The sequence below is a fragment of the Symphalangus syndactylus genome, chromosome 6, assembly GCF_028878055.3.
Source record: "Symphalangus syndactylus isolate Jambi chromosome 6, NHGRI_mSymSyn1-v2.1_pri, whole genome shotgun sequence".
In the NCBI taxonomy this organism is placed as follows: Eukaryota; Metazoa; Chordata; class Mammalia; order Primates; family Hylobatidae; genus Symphalangus; species Symphalangus syndactylus.
This window is the reverse complement of record NC_072428.2, coordinates 97923620-97946157: the sequence shown is the minus strand read 5'-3', so window position 1 is coordinate 97946157 and position 22538 is coordinate 97923620. Positions and strand designations below refer to the sequence as shown.

The 22538-nt window shown below is 38.5% G+C and overlaps 1 protein-coding gene across 1 annotated transcript in view; it reads left to right on the top strand.

Annotated features, from left to right (window-relative positions):
* SLC26A3 (solute carrier family 26 member 3) overlaps positions 1-22277 on the top strand; it is a 38508-nt gene extending 16231 nt beyond the window's left edge. The window contains exons 8-21 of the mRNA XM_055283640.2: positions 401-483; positions 3937-4084; positions 4196-4309; positions 4415-4492; positions 7536-7631; positions 9024-9130; positions 10599-10668; positions 10761-10853; positions 12432-12527; positions 13153-13386; positions 15183-15237; positions 19848-19990; positions 20116-20181; positions 21870-22277. Coding sequence (XP_055139615.1) covers positions 401-483; positions 3937-4084; positions 4196-4309; positions 4415-4492; positions 7536-7631; positions 9024-9130; positions 10599-10668; positions 10761-10853; positions 12432-12527; positions 13153-13386; positions 15183-15237; positions 19848-19990; positions 20116-20181; positions 21870-21893 — 1407 coding nt within the window. The 3' untranslated portion in view covers positions 21894-22277. The remainder of the gene's footprint in view (positions 1-400; positions 484-3936; positions 4085-4195; positions 4310-4414; positions 4493-7535; positions 7632-9023; positions 9131-10598; positions 10669-10760; positions 10854-12431; positions 12528-13152; positions 13387-15182; positions 15238-19847; positions 19991-20115; positions 20182-21869) is intronic.
* Positions 22278-22538: the final 261 nt, after the last annotated feature.

Here is a 22538-nt window from a genome sequence, read left to right as displayed (position 1 = left end):
TGTTGTAAGTCCTTCACCATCTGTAGCTCAGAAGGTTTTAGTGGGGCAGAGGCCATCTCTGCAGTTTTTGGGCATAACGTTTAGCATGGTTTTATTTTCATTCAGAATTTAATAACTTCCCCTTATGATTTTGAGTTAATTTTTTCCATGTGAGACAAGGAGAGTGCAGAGAGCAAGACCTTTGACAAAATGTTGTGTTAGAGCCATTTGAATTTAGCTGTGGTTCTCGATCCTGGCGGCATGTTAGAATTGCCTCCGAATTTCTTAAAAAGTAACAAAGCCTGGGCTGGAGTTCTTACTTAACAGGTACAGAAGTGGGTTTTGGCAATTTATTTTTTTTCAAAGCAAGACTCTTACTTGCATCTCACATTTCTAACTTGGGCCATTTGCAACTTTGCAGACCGTGATCGCAGCAGGTGTATCCTATGGCTTTGACTTTAAAAACAGGTTTAATGTGACTGTGGTTGGGGACATGAATCCTGGGTAAGTGTGTCTTCGATGATGGCATCACCATGCACTAAGCAGAGAGTTAGCGGTAGTGACAGGAGAGGTACAATCCGAACTGCAGGTCACCCTGCAGGTAACCCTCATCAGAATCCTCCCTGCACCCTGCATCCCTAAGGAAGGCTCACTGCTTTCCTTCTAGGAAGGAGCTACAAAGAAAGGCGGGGTGTGCAGTTCTTTTTTTTTTTCAGCCTCCTCACAGTGAATGCAGTTCTTAATATCAGAAGGCTTCTGCTTGTGGAAGAACTCACAAACAAGACAAGCAGGGACACAGACCAGTAGAAACTCACATGAAAGTAAAAGTTAGCAAAGTAGTGAAAGTATAAAAATAAGCAAAGTAAGGCCAGATGCGATGGCTCATGCCTGAAATCCCAGCAATTTGAGAGGCCAAGGTGGGAGGATAACTTGAGCCCGGGAGTTCAAGACCAGTCTGAGCAACACAGCAAGACCCCCATCTCTTGTTTTTTTTAAACTATATAAATAATACAATAAAGAAAAATAGGCAAAGTAAACTGCTTCGCCTCATAAAGAAACATCAAGTGAAACCAGATTTCCTTGTCCATAAATTACTATAAACAATATGTAATGCTTTGTTTGAAGTTACTGGAGCCAAGTTCTGAAAGTTCAAAGAAGACACTGAAGGAACACAGGCACTCCACGTGAGCACTCCAGATAGGCACACTCTGTCCTTTCTCCCAATCAGATTCAAAACAAGGGCAGAGCAACTTTTCCCACTGCAAAAGGATGAGAAGTCCAGTTTGTACAAGAATTTTAAAATGTATTTCATTACATTCAGTGGATTGAGAAGGAAGATCATTTTGTGTTGTTTCTTCTAACCACAGCATCAGTTTCCTCCAACTTAGCAAGGAAAAGTTGTTTTCCTGTTTTGCTTTGTTTTGTTTTTTCAAAAGACTTCTCTCCCTCTCTATGCTTAACAAATATTTGAGAATTCGGGAAATCAACATTTATATGCATTTTTTTACTTTAAAACAGCCAAATTCTTTAAAAGACAAATCTATGTACTTTTTATTTTTTTAAAGAAAAAAAATTTGTTTATTACCAGATCTTGGTGTGTTACATTTCATGAATCTCAAGCATCACTTTTAATTTTTAAAGTTTTAAAGTGGAAATTAGGCTGAAACTGAAAGACTGTTTCTAGGGTTTCCTTCTATTCTGCCACTTTGAAGTGATTTCACTTTACTTAAATGTCTTGGGAGACATAAACCAAACAGAAAAAATTAATACTTGCAAAACCAAACAGGATCTTGTCAGAAGGGCTTGGAAAATAAAAGATAAACTTAAGATCACTGAGTTACACCTTAAATACCTCAACAACAGTCTTATTTAGTGAGTGTATTTTCAATGTCAGTGTACCTCTCCACATGTGTGGGGTGTGGAAACGGGTAACCATTACATTCAACAGAGTGGCAGTGTAACCTAGTAGGTAAGCTCCAGTGTTCTAGAAGCAAAGTACCTGAGATTTGATTCTGACTCACTTTTTGAGCTTGAGCACATTACCAAAAACTGTGCCTCAATGTCCTTGGCTGTAAAAATGAGGCTAAAAATAATAGCTATCAAGTAGGATTCTTTTAAGAGTTGAGTGAGTTAATACATGTAACATGCTTAAGTGCCTGACTTACAATAAATGTTCAAATTACACTACTATTGTTACTAGTTTAACACCCAAATTAGGGAGCAAGCACTTGAGCTTTTTATGCTCCACTTTTTTTCTGGGTGATGATTGAGTAGGTATTTTAAGTTTTTGTTGATTGCAAATAGACTACAACTGCAAGGTAGTGATTATTAATTATTGCTAACCTACTGTTCATGAGTATGCCACCTTAGAAGTTATTTTGCAAACTCTCATACACTAAATACAAATAATTTGGCTGAAGAAAAGTGCTCATTGAAACAGTAAAGGAAACACAAGGAGTATATTCAGATTCCAGAGGGATCCTATAATAATAGCTAACAGGCACTTTGTGTTTTACAGTGTGTAAATAGTATTTGCATTTATTATTTGACCCTCCCACTAAACTGTGAAGAAAAGAGAACAAGGACGGGCGCCATGGCTCACGTCTGTAATCCCAGCACTTTGGGAGGTCGAGGGGGGTGAATCACTTGCGGTCAGGAGTTCGAGACCATCCTGGCCAACATGGCAAAACTCTGTCTCTATTAAAAATACAAAAATTAGCTGGGCGTGGTGGCACACACCTGTAGTCCCAGCTACTTGGGAGGCTGAGGCGGGGAGATCTCTGGAGCCTGGAAGGTGGAGGTTGCAGTGAGCTGTGCACTCCAGCCTAGGAAAGAGGAGACCCCATCTCAAAAAAACAGAGAACAAGCGTTATTATCCTCGCCCTACAAATGAGGAAATTGTGACTCGGGAAGGGCAAGTGGCAGAGCCAGGAAATGAACCTAAGTCTTTAGACTGTAAATCTTCATCACGTCATTCTGTCTATGGTGTTCAGAGACCAGAACAAAAGAATAATAAGATCCTGGTTATTAAAAAACAAAAACATTCCAAGCTAACTTTTGGATTTATAATGGCATCAGATATAATAGTACTTCTTCAAAATTATGGTATAATAGTACTTCTTCAAAATTAGTACTAAAAATGTATTACCATAAATATTCACAAAATGTGGAACAGCAATTCAGAAAGAGTTGATTGGACCTAATTAACCCACTTCCAATAAGTCTGATGTCAGAAATAGATGCTCATAGGAGTGGAACATTTTAGTAAATTGATGTTGAGTTTGAGATACATGCACCTTTTATGATACAATTAGTAAATATAACTGAACTGGTCTACGTTCATGAGGCTTAAGCACAGAAGTATGCCCTGTGAGTTGAAGGTTCCTCTGACATATATCACCTTAAAGAGAAACCCACTCTCCATTAGGGTCATGGTTGGCTGTAGCATTTCTGTGAAGTGCAGGGCAGAGTCCAAGGCCCGTCTATTTGCTAGGAGTTTTCCATGAAAGGTTATTATCATCAATGGAAAGAAGACTTTTTTGCTTTCCTTGTCTCACAATTGTGTTTGCTCAAAGGACTTCATGTATGGATAACTATTGGGAGCATTATGAGTGATGCTTTGCAACCCAGTGTAACAATACAAGTGGAATAGAAGACATTTTGCAGGAAGCTTATAAGAACACACACACACATTATAGTGTGGTTTTACTGGCAAAATCATATCTGATTTACCACTATCCTTGGATTGAATTTGCAATCTTTTACCAAATTCAGGCAGTGTTGCTTTTCAGCATTAAGAAAGCAGATTCCAAAGTTGTCAGTGGAGCTAAATTCTCGTTAATCATACTCCAAAGTGAGACACAACTCAGCCTAGATTGCATTCATTCATTGATTTGCCCAATGGTTATATCAGTTTACAAATTGGTGACATTCAGACTTGCTTAATTTCAATTTTAGATTTCAGCCCCCTCTTACACCTAACGTGACGATTTTCAAAGAAACCATAGGAGATTGCTTTGGCATCGCATTGGTTGCATTTGCAGTGGCCTTTTCAGTTGCCAGCGTCTATTCCCTCAAATACGATTATCCACTTGATGGTAACCAGGTAAGTATACAAACTACACTGGGTCTCATTGGGCAACTTTAAATAATATTTTGCACACATAATATCAATGGTGCCACTTCTGAAAAAGGTTCCTTCTTGTTTTCCTGTCAGGAGTTAATAGCCTTGGGATTGGGTAACATAGTCTGTGGAATATTCAGAGGATTTGCTGGGAGTACTGCCCTCTCCAGATCAGCAGTTCAGGAGAGCACAGGAGGCAAAACACAGGTATGTCAAGATCTTTGCTGCAAGCACTGTCCTAGCGTTAGTAACTAGGAAATTCAAGCCAGGGGAAAAGTTGAGTTGGTGATGATAATTTTTTTATCCTCCCAGATTGCTGGGCTTATTGGTGCCATCATCGTGCTGATTGTCATTCTAGCCATTGGATTTCTCCTGGCGCCTCTACAAAAGGTAACACTGTCTTTGGATAGCATCTCTACTTTTGGTGGTAAATCAAGGACCCCGGTTATTAAATTCTGAAAGCACAAACTAAACTAGGGGAAATGAGGTAATGACAAACTCTCAAGTACTCTTCTTAGCCAATACTCTGTGTGAGCCAAAAATATTTATTTTCCCCTGGCAACGTGTTGTGAATGTTAGGAACACAGACGCCCAACCTGCCTTATCTCCTCTACACTTTGCATGTGCATAGTCCCAAGTAGAATTAATGTTGAAATAGGAGGGCACCCTGGCACCGCACCTTCAACATGCATGGACTGAGTAGAGGTTTTCTTAAAGGTTAAAGTAATCAGGCCCTCTATCTAATTCAGAGAACGGCGCTACCAGCCACACAACTCGTTCTTAGGAACACACCCTGAAGCTTCTAGAACTTTGGTTTAACTCCAAGACCAACACTGTTGGATTGTGGGATGGGAGTGAACAGCCAGCACAGACCTCCCAGCCCTACTGTCATGCTCCTCCACCTATAAGCTTGAGGGTTTAGTTTAATACTTTGTAAACTGCTGCAGCACTCAGATATAAAACGTACCATCAGACCCTGGAAAGCAAAGGCTCTCTAGGAAACAAGATGACAGTAAATATATTGTTCCTTGTGGTTTTAATATAATTTTGAGGTGGTACATGGAGCCCTGTTGACCTCCTTCTAATCCTAGCTCTGGTACTTATTATCTGTGTGATTTTGGGCAAATTACTTAACCTTGCTGAACCTCAAGCGCCACATTTGTAAAATAGAAAGGGAAATAATACCCACTACACAGAGTGACTATAAAAATAAATAAGATCATGTATGTGAACTACTTAGCTGAGGGTTTGGCATATGATAAATACTTGATAAATGATAGTCATTATTGTTAATATTATTATTATTCTACATTGTATTACACTCCTGGCTACAACGGACATAGAGATATGATACAGCCCACCAATGTCTATTGGCTGTTACCTAGGCCTTTTTTCCTTGTTGGTTGGTAGCCGAACGGTGACTTTGGTCCCAGGTTTCTGGACTCCCAGTGTGGTCATCTCAAAAAGCTCACTGGCCAAATCCATCTTCAAGCAGGGCAGAGAACAATTTGCCAAAAATATGCATTCTCCATAGGCTATACTTCTGATTTCAAAACAAGTGGCATAAAAGGAATGAAAAAGTCACCACTAAAGAAATAGAAGAATGTATCTCAATAAAAATAAACGCACACACACTCACTCCTACAGAGAGAACTCCACCCTCTCATGCTTCTCCCCGGGTGTAAACTTGAGTTCTACCTAGCTCACATCAATTTGGAGACACTAAAGAAATAATTACCAAATCTTGTCTAAGATGTAATCAAAGCCCGTTTTATAAAGGGTCCTGTGATATGTTCTTTTTAGGCCATTGTGGTCAGGAATGTCTTTGTTTCAAACACCCAAATAACTATTTTGCTTCTTTTTATCATATGAAGGCAAAATAACCCATAATAAAAGCTCATAATAGATATTTGTTGAGTGCTCACTGCATGTCAGCAGAGCTCTAAGCATTTTCTCTTCATTTAATCCTTTATATCAAATGCAGTACAGATAACAGGTTCCTGCGGAAATTATCCCCCTTTCCTTTCTATGATTTCTTAATGCTCTGTAATCTTTACTTTAAAAGTACTCTGTTGTATATGTATGTCATCGTAAATTATTTCAAATTGTTTTTCTGTAGAATACTGACTGGGGGGAAATAATGCCCAGTGAAAAAAAAACGTCTCTTCGCACAGGTGTCTCTTGACATATTTTATACTTAGAGAATTAAAAGTCCTGCAAAATGGAGAGGCCTGTTGTACAGTCCTCTGACTTCTTCGCCTAGCTACCACAATGGTGACATCTTACATAGCTGTCGTACAATATCAGTACTATACATTAGTATAGTATGTTAAGTAGATTACAGACTTTATTCAATTTTCACCATTTTTTAACTGGTATTCACTTGTGTGCCAAATTTTTTAAAAGTCACTTAAGACCATATTTCTTCTAAACTGTGACCTCTATTCTCACAGTTAGTAAAATTAGTTGCTTAGATAGGATATTATAAGGATTACCTGTGAAAATGAGAAATAGGCAGATCAGTTCAACTGTCCTTAAGATATAAAAATAAAAACTGTGTTTGGCTTTTCTTTGTACACTATGTTTTCATGGTATAGCAGTATACAAATTCCACAGTCCATTCAGAATAAAATAACTTAAACTGGCAGGGGGAACGAGAGGGTGAGGGGCATGTTCCTACAGTTATGTTAAAATCCAAAGAATGAAGAGAATATACTTAGCTATTCAGCATTTTTCACCTTAACTATCACAATTCCTGCAAGACAAAAGATCACATTCTGGCTGTGGAAGAATTGGAAGCCTGAAGCGTGGCTATAGGGATTAGTACTGGCCTGGGAAATATTCATTCATTGGCTCAGCCACTCATTCACTGACTAATTTTAAAGCCCCTCCTGTATGCATTTAACATAGTAGGTTCTGGGGATATAGCAGGAACTAGATAGATATGTTTCATGCTGTCCCAGAAAGCCCTCCTCAAGTCATCTCATTCCAGGACCTCAAGCTCCCCAAGCTATTATTTTTTTTTTTTTAACAAAGAGCAACCCCCATCTCCTTGACTCCAATAAACAAACACACATTAGACTGGCTCTGCTTGGGAGGAATTTATTCCAAGTGTTTATCTGTCATAGGTCTGAAGGTCTGCCTTTCTCTGTCCCAAGGTGCAGGCTACTAAACGCCATCAGATCATCTATCTCATAATCACAAGAGCAGCCTAGGCCTTGTCACTGTTGTGGGGACAAAGTCATTCATAGGAACAGGTCAGAGTCCCAGTTCTGGTGTGTCTTGTGTGGCATCGCACACCGGAAAAGGATGTAATGCTTTGATTTGCTTTGAGGCCGTTTAAAGCACACACTTAATCTAGAGCCTTCACCTTTGCTTCCATACGGTTTATTTCATTAACTTAAAGTACATCTGATGTTTGTGTTTTTCACAGTCCGTCCTGGCAGCTTTAGCACTGGGAAACTTAAAGGGAATGCTGATGCAGTTTGCTGAAATAGGCAGATTGTGGCGAAAGGATAAATATGATTGTGTAAGTAGAGGCAATAGTATTTGAAAGAGAGATAAATCACAATAGCATTTTAACGCTAATGTGAAATACATGTTTATATTGTAAACTAAGTGAAATATTGTTTCTATATGTCTGTTCAAAAAAACCTTTGTTTGATTTGCTATTTTTAAATTGCATACTCTAATGATCATTTTCTGGGACTTTACTTTTTTTTAAATGGGCTACTTTTAATTTAAAAGAATGGACTCCATGAAAAACTAGTCTAGAACTTCCTTAGGCCTATTCTAAAAGTTCTTGCAGTAATCCCAAATACCACAGAAACTCTCTGAATTTAGGGTATGCATGGCTTCTGTTCATTACATAATGTGTTTGTTTCCACAAATCTGTGAAGAACTTAATTTCTGAACATTCCTTTTGGAAATACTCTCATTTGGAAAGGCTCCCCCTTGCTCTCACATGCTTTGCTATTTTAACAGGGTCAAAGTCTGTGGTGTAAAAATGCCTGTTAACATACCCTTAAGTATTTAGAGATCATAACTAGTAAACTACACTTGGTTTACTTTTGTGGGGCGTTTTAACACCCTTTTGGCATGCTAAAATTCTTATAAAGATAGCAACCATTAATTAAATCAGCAGACCAAGAGTAAAACATTAGTATAAGCTCTACCGGGTACTTTGCTGATTTTTTTTTTTAAGATACAGGATCTCCCTCTGTCACCCAGGCTGGAGTGCAATGGTGCCATCCTAGCTCACTATAACCTCAAACTCCTGGGCTCAGGCAATCCCCCTGCCTCAGCCTCCTGAGTAGCTGTGACTACAGCTGCACACCACCATCCTCAGCTATTTTTTTTTATTTTTTGTAGAAACAGATTCTCACTATGTTGCCCAGGCTAGTCTTGAACTCCTGGCCTTAAGTGATCCTCCCACCTCAGCCTCCCAAAGTGCTGGCATTACAGGTGTGAGCCTTCACGCCCAGTCTAATTTGCTGATTTTAATGAACAGCAGCTGGTTCCATTAGGTTGGTGCAAAAGTAATTGCGGTTTTTGCAATTATAATTATCACTGTGACAGATAATTCCATTTCCTAAATGAGTTGGAGATGGGATTAGAAATAAATATACTTTCTTCGAATCCTCTTATATTTGTGTGTGTTTCTGTGGTCCAGAACCTGAGTCAGCAGAAATGACCTCTTGGGAAAAGTGTCTTCTGTGCACTTTGCTCCCTGGCCCAAGATGACAACTTTCAACTTCCACCACATCTGGCAAATTTTTAAATTTTTTTTTATAGGGACAAGGTCTCACTGTCTCTACAAAAAAAAAAAAAAAAAAAAAAAAAGTTTTTTTAAAAGACCCCGTCTCGACATTGTACTTTAATCAAAGTAAATTGTAGTGTATGTGTTGCTTTCTTTTCACAGTTAATTTGGATCGTGACCTTCATCTTCACCATTGTCCTGGGACTCGGGTTAGGCCTGGCAGCTAGTGTGGCATTTCAACTGCTAACCATCGTGTTCAGGACCCAATTGTGAGTGCTCAAAGTGCTCTGCATCCTGGCAGGCTTGGACCTGCCCAAATCAGAAGAGAAAAAACAAATGTCACTGGCTAAGAGAACAGTAGTTGGTTGATAGGTGTGCATTTCTATCAGGATGGGGCAGTTTATCCTCCCTCCAGTTGCTCATCTCAAGGCCTGAAGGGCAATAGCATGGCCCAGCTTTAGAACATCGGCCCAGGGAGGAGACCTGCTGTTGGTCTGCTTCTGGCTTTGACTCCAGTTCAAATAAATCATATAAATCTCTGAGTCTATTCGCCCAGCTATAAACCAGAAGTAATTCTATTCCAAGCAAGTTTAATGTCTTTGCCTTGTACTTGTTAAACATGGAAATGTGTTACTGACATTGTGAGATTCTTTCCATCTAGTGGATGGATTTCCTCTTTATAGGTTGTTAGATTGCACTCGTACCTTTAAAATATGGAGCTGGATTAGAGAACTTCTCAAAGGCCCCTCTTACCCTAAAATTCCGCAAAAGCCATTTGGAATTCTTGATTTTTAATAATCATTCAGTCCAAGCATCTTTTTAATTTTTTTTAATTTATTTATTTATTAGTTTTTGAGACAGAGTTTCGCTCTTGTCGCCCAGGCCAGAGTGCAATGGTGCAATCTCGGCTCACTGCAACCTCTGCCTCCTGGGTTCAAGCAATTCTTCTGCCTCAGCCTCCCAAGTAGCTGACTATAGGTGCCTGCCACTGGCTAATTTTTGTATTTTTACTGGAGACAGGGTTTCACCGTGTTGGCCAGGCTGGTTCGTGAACTCCTGACCTTGGGTGATCCGCCCGCCTTAGCCTGCCAAAGTGCTGGGATTACAGTCATGAGCCATGGCGACCAGCCTTGATTTTTTAAAATCTCTGCCATGTAACATCACTATCATGTGGTTGCTGAGCCTATTTTGAATTACTTGGTGTGACAGAAAAAGAGGCTTCCTTGGGAACTAAGGAGTTCTAGAACAGAAATTGTTATCACAAAGTCAATCCCTGACTGATGGAATACATCCATAGTGAAATACTCCTGAACTCTTTCATTTATTTATATTTCACTCCAGTTTTTACTGGGAACCCATCAAACATAGAGACAAACTGAATGGTCATAAGCAAGTCATTTTACTTTTCCATGTCCTCATCCATACAACTGGGTAATCATATCTGCCTCACCTCATGGAATAACTGTGATATTCACAATCAAAATGGCAAAAGCATATGGAATGCTTTGTAAACTGTAACATGACAAATGGGAGGCACTTTTTAGGTGCTGTGAGAGGACACAAAGATAAGTAAAACAAGGTGTTCACCTCCCAGAGTCTCTGACGGCATGATGATTCCCCAACCTTTTACATTTTGAAAAGTGAGACTGCTTTGATATGCTGGGAAAAAATCAGTGTTAGCCTTATAGGCTTAACAAACATACATGAATGATTTACTCGGTGCTTTTCTCCCTACAGTCCAAAATGCAGCACGCTGGCTAATATTGGAAGAAGCAACATCTATAAGAATAAAAAAGATTATTATGATGTAAGGGAGATTCATTTTTTTCTTTGATTTGCTAAATGATATTAACTATGGATCTAATGGGCACCACCTAACACTGCTTCTCTGCCTTATAGATGTATGAGCCAGAAGGAGTGAAAATTTTCAGATGTCCATCTCCTATCTACTTTGCAAACATTGGTTTCTTTAGGCAGAAACTTATTGATGCTGTAAGGTTTGGGGTTATTTATTTTTTTTCCTTGTAATCTTACTGAATATCTGGGAATGTCATTGTTCTGTAAGGTCATTGTTGAGGCTGGGTTGTGTCACATATGTTGAGGTGGGGTTGTGTCAGTATTTTTTGTCCCATGTCCCAGAGCAGATGAAACTACCTTATGGGGAGTTTGTTAATAGGTTGGGAAAGAAGCCTCTTCAGATGACATCTAATATAGAAGAATCCTTTTCTCAAATTCTGATGTAGAGTAAAAGAAATTTACCAAGTTGTGGGCTGCTAGCTTTTAGTAGGTATCATCCTACAGATTTTCTCTGGGTATCAACTTCACAAACAATGAAGGAGCATTTAATATTTGACCGCATCCTCAAAGAGATTCAGTATAACAGTTGTAAATGAATAGTTAATATTGAATAACAATAAATACTGAGTGTCCCTGGCAAACTGGAGAGATGATGACAAGGAAGCATTCTTGACAGTTAAGAAAAAAAGCTCAGTCCTCCCTCTTGAATCACGCCTTTGGTCTACTCTGTACCTTGCATAGAGCCTCTGCCTTAAACCTTAACTATTATTATTAGTTTGATATGCATCAGATATTTTTCTACCGAGTTTTTTGTTGTTTTTGCAAAATGAGATTATATTGTATATTTGGTTTTCTGTACTGCCCTTTTTGATTACTCTAGAAAACGTCCATCTAACTATATTTTTTGTCAAGGACTTTTTTTTTTTTTCTTTCAGACAAGGTCTCGCTTTATCACCCAGGCTGGCATGATCACAGCTCACTGCAACCTCAAACTCCTGGGTTTGAGCAATTCCCCTACCTCAGTCCCCCAAGGAGATGAGACTCCAGACATGTGCCACTACACCCCGCTAAGTTTTAAATTTTTTGTAGAGACGAGGGCTTGCTTTGTTGCCCAGGCTGGCCTTGAACTCGTGGCCTCACGCAATCCTCCCACCTCGGCCTCCCAAAGTGCTAGGATTAGAGGCTTGAGCCACCATGCCTGGCCAAGGATTTTTTATTACATAATTTGATCCTCCTCTCTTATTTATCTGTAACTAAATATTACAGCAATAAGAATTCATTAGTGTTGAAAAAACAAAGATTAGCCTCAAATATAATACTAAAATTATGAAATAAAATTATACAATAATAAATAACATACAATTATAAATTTTAATAAGATAAAAATTACATACAAGCAGAATACTTATGTAGGTGCCACTCGTACTCAATAAATAGAAAATAAGTAAAATAAAATTCCCTAAGAGTTGTGTAGGTTCCAAACACAAACAGATTCAAATAGAGTTTATGTCCATTCATGGATAATTTATGGATGAATCCTGGACTGTGTTATACAAAAGCTTTTGACTGTTGATAACTGCATACAGGTGGAGCAGACCATGGGTCTGACCCAATATTGTTGCTGATGTTGTTTAAACCACTTTTAAATTTTGTCACAAATATTTTTATTATCTGTCCCAATCCCTCAAATCACTCCAGTTAAAGTTGTTAGAATTATGCTATAGAAATAACAGAATATTCAGTACTCTTGTAACACATCAATGGGTTTCTCAGGTTGGCTTTAGTCCACTTCGAATTCTACGCAAACGCAACAAAGCTTTGAGGAAAATCCGAAAACTGCAGAAGCAAGGCTTGCTACAAGTGACACCAGTAAGTTCCTTGACCACATTTCTATGCATTATAGCTAAAAGCTTAGTAAAGGATGATTCAAGGTGTTAGTTCCATTCCTTTAAATGAAATGCCAGATAAACAAGGGATTTCATGTGTCAATGAGTGTTAAATTTTAAAATGACATCCTTTTGAGGGTCTCCCTAAAATTTTTATTCTCCTGGGAAAAGTACCAAACACAACTGTCTTCAATCTTGTTGTTGTTTTGAAACAGTGTCTCGCTCTGTGGCCTAGGCTGGAGCGCAGTGGTGCGATCACAGCTCATTGCAGCCTTGACCTCCCAGACTCAAGTGACCCTCCCACCTCCGCCTCCCAAGTAGCTGAAACTACAAGCACATGTGCCACCACGCCTGGCTAACTTTTTTATTTTTTGCAGAGATGGAGTCTCACCATGTTGCCCTGGCTGGTCTCAAACCCCTGGGCTCAAGCGATCCTCCCACCTCAGTTTCCTAAAGTACTGGGATTACAGGCATGAGCCACCAGACCTAGTCCAATCCCATCGTTTGGCTCAACTCAGAATCAGTGCTTCTGAAACTCACTGGCTATCTCTGACATACACAATGTTTTTCTTGGTCACAGTTTTCATGCTTGTTATCCTCTCTTGCAGAAAGGATTTATATGTACTGTTGACACCATAAAAGATTCCGATGAAGAGCTGGACAACAATCAGATAGAAGTACTGGACCAGCCAATCAATACCACAGACCTGCCTTTCCAGATTGACTGGAATGATGATCTTCCTCTCAACATTGAGGTCCCCAAAATCAGCCTCCACAGCCTCATTCTCGACTTTTCAGCAGTGTCCTTTCTTGATGTTTCTTCAATGAGGGGCCTTAAATCGGTAATTTCTTTTGTTCTTAATGGAAACAACCAATCAATGACTAAAGGTAAAAAAAAAAATTGTATTTGTGGGCTGGGCACAGTGGCTCATGCCTGTAATCCCAGCACTTTGGGAGGCCGAGGTGGGTGGATCACCTGAGGTCAGGACTTCGAGACCAGCCTGGCCAACACGGTGAAGCCCGGTCTCTACTAAAAATACAAAAATCAGCTGGGTGTGGTGGCGTGCACCTATAATCCCAGCTACTCAGGAGGCTGAGGCAGGAGAACGGCTTGAACCTGGGAGGTGGCAATTGCAGTGAGCCGAAATTGCACCACTGCACTCCAGCAACAGTGATACTCTGCCTCAAAAACAGCAACAAAAAAAACTGTATTTGTGGAAGGATGCTCCTTTAGGTAACGTACATTAGAAGCAAACGACAATCTTACACTATTCCATAGAGGGAAAGGTGGCGTTCAGTGGACTCTTGAAAAGGGCATTTTCCATGAGACTGAGTACTGTATTGGTGAATCAAATCTACAGTTCTAATGTATGCTGAATCTGCTGGTGGACAACTATGCTCACATTTCTTTCAAATTTCAATTCTGTGGTGTTTTCAAATCTTTGTGGGCATTGTATCTAAATTATTCTGAAATCAGAGAAGATCTGGAAAGGTCCTGGGAAAAAATGTAAGAGTGGATCCTTTTGTTTTATCCTCATCCATTATAAGCTGATGAAATTTCACTTGGCTAAAACCCAAATAGATATATGAAAGAATAAATGTCAGATGTGATTTCAAAACACGACTGAAACAATCAGATTGCAGTCTGTTTTCTTTCCACAGATTAATCACATTTCTAAAATAAATTAGTTTCTAACAGAAATGCAGAAACATATAAAAAGAAAATTTAAGAAATTCTACATCTTTCTCTCTTTTTCTTGGGTTTTCACAAAAATCTGCCCAAGTGAGAGCTGACCTAAGATAAGACCTATTAAGCATGGGTGAACTGGACACAAAATTAGAAAATGGAAGAATTTTTTTTAAATGTTAACATCATGTAACTCTCAAGTCTACTTGCATTTTCTTTTCTTTTTTGGTTTTGGTTTTTGTTTATTTTAGCTTTTGATTACTTTAGCTTTTGTTTCTGCATTTTCACTCTCACACACACACATTTATTTTTTGGTTCTAGCAGTATGACACAAAGGACAGGGGCTCTAATTCTTAGTTAAGTGCCTAGAAGAGGTTCTGAAAGTGTTTACTGATGATGGCAATGATATTAATGATCATCTAACCTGATCAAACTAAGCTACTTTTCTTTTCTTACCTTACATGATTGTACTCATATCACTACTGGTATTTATTCTTAGCCTAGAGGCCAGAAAAATGTATAAAGATTCATTGGTGCTAGATACATCCATTCATTGTGGACAAGAATAATTAGCAACTCATGGTTCATAGGTTCTTTTTTAAAACTTTTATGTAGCAAGAAAGCTCTAGTTGAGATCATCCCAAAGAAGACACTATTTTAAAATTAAATCAGAGTTGTTCTTATGAGTTTGAGACAGAACATTTTCCCATAATACTTCCTTCAAGAATGATCATTTTTAACTTCTTACTGAGGAGAAGGGCTCCTTTATTTGGGTTTATTTCTGTCATAGAGCCTTGTTTTTAACTTTAGTATCTCCTGACACTATTATCTCTTTTCAAAAAGTTAAAGCTTCTAAAAGCAATATATCACCCATAAGGTATAATTCTGATTGTTTTCTTTATATTTCTGACAAGTGAAACTGTTCCCTAAGGAAGATATACTTTTTAACAGATTTTGCAAGAATTTATCAGGATCAAGGTAGATGTGTATATCGTTGGAACTGATGGTAAGTGGCTTTATTTTTATGTTCTGACAATCACTTCAGGCTCACTGCCAACTCTCAATCTAGACAGCCTCTCCAAAGAATGAGTATTTTATATAATCATGATGAAAATCTAATATGCAGCCAACCCAATAAAAATCCCTATGGAAACAGCATCTTTGTATTTTAGTTATGTTGATATGTAATTAAATACATTCTACAATTTGAATCCTGATTTCATAGGCAACAAAGGAGGAATATGTTAACTATTTTTCCCTCTAAACTTCCTGAAAAGGTAGTCTTGTTTTCTGTCTCTCTTCCTCCCTTCCCTTGCACTCTCCAGCCCATAACAATTTGGTTTAGCTTCACCTGCTGATGAGACCATCCTTGCCAAGGTTATCGGCGATGTCCAGATTGTCAGGATTAACTGCCTTCGTCTCAGGTCCCTCTGCAGCAGCTTACTCGAGCATCTGGCACTCTCTCTAGCATTTGTCTTTGAAACTCTCTCCCTCCCTAACTCTGGCAGGACAGTTCTGATTCACCTCCTACCTCTCAAACATCTCCTCAGGGTCTGACATTGGTTCTTCTCCCACTTTCAGTCTCCCCCAAGCTTCAACCTTACACTCTATACCATAGTTCTAATTCCACAGACTCTTTCTGGTCAATTTCCTACATGTTTATGATTTCATGTGTATCTACTTGTTAATGAATCCCCAAACTATACCTCCAGCCCAGACCTTTCTTCTGAGCTGCAGATCAATGGACTCGACTGTGGACGTCCCCCAGGCACCTCAGATACACGTTTTTAAAACTACGTATATGACTCCCCCTCCCAAAAATACTTCTTTCCTATCACCATCACTGCATCACTGCTTACCTAGTTTTCCAGATAGAAACCCTGAAACCATCACCAATTTCTCCTCTCCTTCACTCTAGTCAGTGAGTCACCGGGTCCTATAAATATTTCCTCTTAAATCAGTCTCTTCCTCTCCATTTCCAGAACTTTAATCTAGACCCTTCTTATTTCTCAACTAGGCCTTCTAGAAGGACTTTCTAACTAATATCCTTGTCCATCCCTATAATGCTCTCCCATCCCATTTTCTGAAAGAAGTCTTCTTCAAGACTTTTTCCGACAATAACTGAAAACATCCTTGCTTCCCCAGGCAGAGCACTGGGTCTTCAGACTGTTTGTATCTACAGAATATGCACATATCACATAATTTTGCAGTTCAGTTTCTGTCCCTACTAGACTATATCTCTTCCAGGGCAGGTATTGTTCTTGCTTACCTTCTCCCTGTCTCTTCCCTAGATCCTAGGACATGATGGGCATTCAGTAAAGACTTATTGGATACCTATTATTTATTAGGCACTGTTCTGGGTGCTGGGAATACAGCAGTGAATCTGACAAGCCCCTGTCCTCATGAAGCTTATAGCCTCATAGGAAAGCCACATAATAAACAAACAAAAGCATATTTCAGGTAGTGATAAGTGCTAAGAAAAAAGCAGAGTTAAGAAACAGAGGCTGGGAGCGGTGGCTCATGCCTGTAATCTTAGCACTCCAGAAAGCTGAGGCAGGCAGATCACTTAAGCCCCAGAGTTTGAGACTAGCCTGGGCAACATGGTGAAACCCTGTATACTAAAGAAAAAAATATATATATTAGCTGGGTGTGGTGGCATGTGCCTGTAGTCCCAGCTACTCAGGTGGTTGAGGTGGAAGGATCGCTTGAGCCTGGGGATTCAAGGCTGTGGTGAGCTGTGATTGTGCCACTGCACACCAGCCTGGGTGACAGAGCAAGACCCCATCTCAAATCAAAAAAAAAAAAAAAAGAAAGAAAGAAAGAAGAGAGAGAGAGAGAAAGAAAGAGAAAGAAGACGAAATAAGAAAGAGAAAGAAAAAGGAAAGAGAAAGAAAGAGAAAGAGAAAGAAAGAAAAAGAAAAAAGAGAAAGAAAGAAATAAAGGAAAGAAAGAAAAAGAAAGAAAAGAAAAGAAAGAAAAAGAAAGAGAAAGAAAGGAGGGAGGGAGGGAGGGAGAAAGAAAAACTGGTGATCAGGGATGTCTAGCAATATGACATTTTGAGTAGAGACTAGAACGAAGTGAGGCAGTCAACCTTGACAGTACTTAGGGGGAGCTTTTTAGGGAGAGGAGACAAGTGGTACACAGGTCCTTCGAAAAGTATAAAATTGGCATCCTTAATCTCTCCCTTTCTACTGGATCCTGTCCCTAAAATATACAGACATATTCTAGTTTCAAGACTTTTTAAAAAAACTTCTAAGTTCAGGGATACACATGCAGGTTTGTTACATAGGTAAACTCGTGTCATGGGGGTTTATTGTATAGATTATTTCGTCACCCAGATATTAAGCCTAGTACCCATTAGTTATTTTTCCTGATCCTTTCCCTCCTCCCACTCTTCACCCTCCGATAGGCCCCAATGTGGGTTGTTCCCCTCCATGTGTCCATATGTTCTCATCATTTAGCTCCCACTTATAAGTGAGAATATGCAGTATTTGGTTTTCTGCTCCTGCATTAGTTTGCTAAGGATAATGGCCTCCAACTCCATGTAACTGCAAAGGATACTTTTTTAAAATTTTTTTTATAGTATTCCATGGTGTATATGTACCACATTTTCTTTATCCAGTCTATCACTGATGGGCATTTGAGTCCATGTCTTTGCTATTGTGAATAGTGCAGCAATCAATGTATGCATGCATGCGTCTTTATAACAAAATGATTTATATTCCTTTGGGTATATACCCAGTAATGGAATTGCTGGGTCAAATGGTATTTTTGTCTTCAGCCCTCTCAGGAATCGCCACACTGTGCTTATACACTGTTGGTGGGAGTGAAAATTAGTTCAACCATTGTCAAGTCTTCCTTATAATTAAAAATATCCCCTTGATCCCAGAAACCTTTAATTTACTAACAATTTTACCCTTTCCTCATCATCCCAGATATTTTGGAAAGTATCTGTTCCTGCTGTCTCTGTTGCCTGGCATTCTTTTCAGTCTTTATCAAAGATTATCACCTTCCTTCTCATTGCACACCACTCACTCCAACCCAGATCCTGGTGGCCACAATGCCCTCCACATTCCCTCTCCCTCTGTCACTGAAAGCTTCCTGTAAACAGAAGAATCCATCTTCTTAATTGTGTACCTTCTCTTCCTCCACTTTTCTCCAAATCCTAGGCACTTTTAGATGGAATCTGCTCAAGTTTTCCCAGATACCTACCAAGAGGAAAATTTCTCAGAATTTTCGTAGTACATAATCTTTATCTCTCTTATATATTCAACAAAAAATATGAAGACATACTATGTGCTGGGAATTATTTTAAAACTAAGAAAACAATAAAGGAAAAAAACTAGATTGCTCCTTTCCCTCATTATTATACCACACGTTTTCTGTCAGTACCACAGGAATATATAAATGTTCTATCTTCCTTGAGGGAAAGATTCAGGTCTAATTTATCTTTTGATCTTTCTTATTACTCAGCCAGAGTTTTGTACATGGCAGACATAACGTAATAGTTGGTTGAGTAATCTATGTAAATGAATGCTGTTTAGTGCCTACAAAAATGGGATTTCTCAAAGATGATTAGAGGTAAGTGGTAAGGAAGATGTTTTCTCATAAAACCCAGCAGCTTTGGGAAAATGGGCTACAATAAAGAACCACAGCATATCACTGGTCCATAAACATATGTTCCATTTTGGCAGAATCCCAAACTTTAATAAGAAGCCACACTTGATACTCTAATCATTAAGCAGGGAGATCAATTCACTAGGCTCCTGCCTAAATGAATTTTCTCAGAATTTTCGTAGTACATAATCTTTATCTCTCTTATATATTCAACAAAAAATATGAAGACATACTATGTGCTGGGAATTATTTTAAAACTAAGAAAACAATAAAGGAAAAAAACTAGATTGCTCCTTTCCCTCATTATTATACCACACGTTTTCTGTCAGTACCACAGGAATATATAAATGTTCTATCTTCCTTGAGGGAAAGATTCAGGTCTAATTTATCTTTTGATCTTTCTTATTACTCAGCCAGAGTTTTGTACATGGCAGACATAACGTAATAGTTGGTTGAGTAATCTATGTAAATGAATGCTGTTTAGTGCCTACAAAAATGGGATTTCTCAAAGATGATTAGAGGTAAGTGGTAAGGAAGATGTTTTCTCATAAAACCCAGCAGCTTTGGGAAAATGGGCTACAATAAAGAACCACAGCATATCACTGGTCCATAAACATATGTTCCATTTTGGCAGAATCCCAAACTTTAATAAGAAGCCACACTTGATACTCTAATCATTAAGCAGGGAGATCAATTCACTAGGCTCCTGCCTAAATGAATTTTCTTCTAGGAACTACTGTTTTTCATTTGCTCCTTTGCCTTCCTCCTTTTTACATGAGGGCATTAAAGTTTTTTTTTTTTATTAGAAAGGTATTTGTTAGTTCCAAAAGTCATTGTACTAAAGATAGACCAGTATTATACCACTGCAACCCACAAATACTTAACCAAACGTCAATGAAATGCACATTTGCAAATAGAAGGTAAAATTACTAGCCTCAAGGGGAAACCGGTAGCCAAACAATTGTTTCTTCCTAAAAGTTACTGTTTTTTTCTCTTCAGATGACTTCATTGAGAAGCTTAACCGGTATGAATTTTTTGATGGTGAAGTGAAAAACTCAATATTTTTCTTAACAATCCATGATGCTGTTTTGCATATTTTGATGAAGAAAGATTACAGTACTTCAAAGTTTAATCCCAGTCAGGTACCAGCTCTTTGGTGACTTTCACAATTGCATAAGTAGCCATCTGCACTCCTTAAATTTATCTTTATTTTTCAACATTAAAAAAAATCAGCCCCTAATCCATATTTCCATTCTCTTTTTCTCAGGAAAAATATGGAAAAAATGATTTTACCATAAATACAAATGGAGGATTACGTAATCGGGTATATCAGGTAAGATTCTTCAACAGGTTTATCTTCACCCAGACATCACAACAAAAAAAACCTTCAAAGTAGTGAGACCACTTCCTGCATGTGGCAGAAAGTCCAGCACTTGCTTGAGCCTCTGTGCCTCATCCCTAGAAAATTGAAGCAATGCTAACCAATCTCACAGGGAGTTTTCAGGAAAAGAAACTCAGACCCGTACAAAAACAGGATGAAAAAATAGTGATAATAGATCTCCATTAATGCAATATTGAGCATATCTTCTTTTGTTTTTCAAACCACTTACAACAATGCTCTTATTCTGGCCCTGTAATAATCCACGTAGCAGGGAAGGTATTGCTCTTTCCATTTACAGGTGAATTAGCGATGAAAATGATAAGCTAATACACACCTCCCAATAGCCAGATGCTTGAGAAGTCCCTAGCACAGTGCCCAGTCAAGCAATGAAACAAGTTTCTATCCTTCCTTACTAGAGTGAGTTGCCAATTCAGCATTTAACTGGAGAGTCCCATTTCATTGTAGATGTTCATTTCTAGAACATTCAGTCCTTTAAAGCAATGTTTCTAGTTTGGGAAAAGTAGAATCACAAATTAAAATGGGTTTCTGCTGTAGGCCAGGTAGACGGCAGGTGTATTACATTCATTATCTCAATCCTTATAACAATATACAAAGAAAACATCTTCATTTTCCAAATGAAAAAAAAAAATAGGAAACAGGCTCAGAGAGCTTAACTAATTTGCTTGAGGTCACACACCAAGTGACCCCAACAGGATTGCACTAAGATCTTTCTGATGACAAGAACTGTCTTCTGTTCACTATAGTACACCATCTCTATTCTCTGGTGAAAGACTTAATGGATTGAGGGACCAGAGAAAGAATTTAATGATTGTCTTCAAGCATGGCAGGCGGCTGGTGGTATTTCTCTTAGTTGAAAGGTCTCAAAAAAGGAATTTGTAGTTGAAATGAAAAAGAAATGTATAGCATAAGATAAATCTGGAACAGCAGCAACAAAGGTCAGATGAAAAGGCCATTCCAGAAAATTTGATAGACCTGAGGTTAGAGGTGAATGTACATAAGCACCATGATTCTGTCTCCCAGGACTAGATTCCAGAGAAACCCAATAAAACTGGCACCTTGCCTGAGTACCTTATAAGAAAAGTCTCGCACCAGAAACCCTCTCCTCAGTAACCGTATTCAGAATTGTCACCAAGTATTGGAGGATAAAGGGTAGGAACAGCATTTACCTCATGTCTGACCCAAACACTAGAACCAATTGTCTAACAAATGTAACTAGCACAGTGGTGGACCTTGGCTTCCTCATATTAAAAAAAAGGAACATTTAACACCAGCTCTTTGGCCTCAAGGAAGGTAAATCACCAGCTGTGGATAGGCCGCCAGTGGTGACTGGGGTAAAAGCTGAATGTACCAGGCCAACACACATAGTCCTTTGGAATAAATGTGAAGAAAGATATTGCTACAACACACTGTACCATTACTTTAAGTTAAATTAGGCCTTTGAATTACAATGTGGTATCACATGGATCTATGTTAAACAAGCAGTGATGGAAGGTACTTGATCATTAAAATTCAAGATAAAAAAAACCTGATAACTCTGGTAAATTCTAGCTTCTAAGATGTGATTATTGTAACAGAACTTGATGAGTATTTTAAAACAAGAACTTTCTGTCTTCTTCCAGGTGCCAATTGAAACAAAATTCTAATCAACATATAATTCAGAAGGATCTTCATCTGCCTATGACATAAACAACTTTATACCCAGAAAGTTATTGATAAGTTCATACATTGTATGAAGAGTATTTTTGACAGAATATGTTTCAAACTTTGGAACAAGAATGTTCTAGCATGGCATATTTTTCACATATCTAGTATGAAATTATATAAATATTCCTAATTTTATATCTTGTACATTTATCAAAGGGCGAAAATTATTTTGTTCATACATATTTTTGTAGCACTGACAGATTTCCATCCTAGTCACTACCTTCATGCATAGGTTTAGCAGTATAGTGGCGCCACTGTTTTGAATCTCATAATTTATACAGGTCATACTAATATATTTCCATTAAAAAATCAGTTGTACAGTGGATGTCTTGTTTTGTTAAATTTGTTAGCTTTCTGAAACATGCTTGCTGTGGGTCCTGTTATATAGTGGTCTGGCTGGAAACCTGCTACATGAGAATCTTCTAACAGAATCCCTGTCATCAGGCTTCTTTGCTCAGATTTTCTGATTACCAGTTTTTTAAAGCATCCAACCTCCTATCCAGATTTTAAACACAATCCTTCTAATGTAATATCTGTAACTATATAGATTTAGTATGAAAACTATACAAGCTAAAAAATGAGAA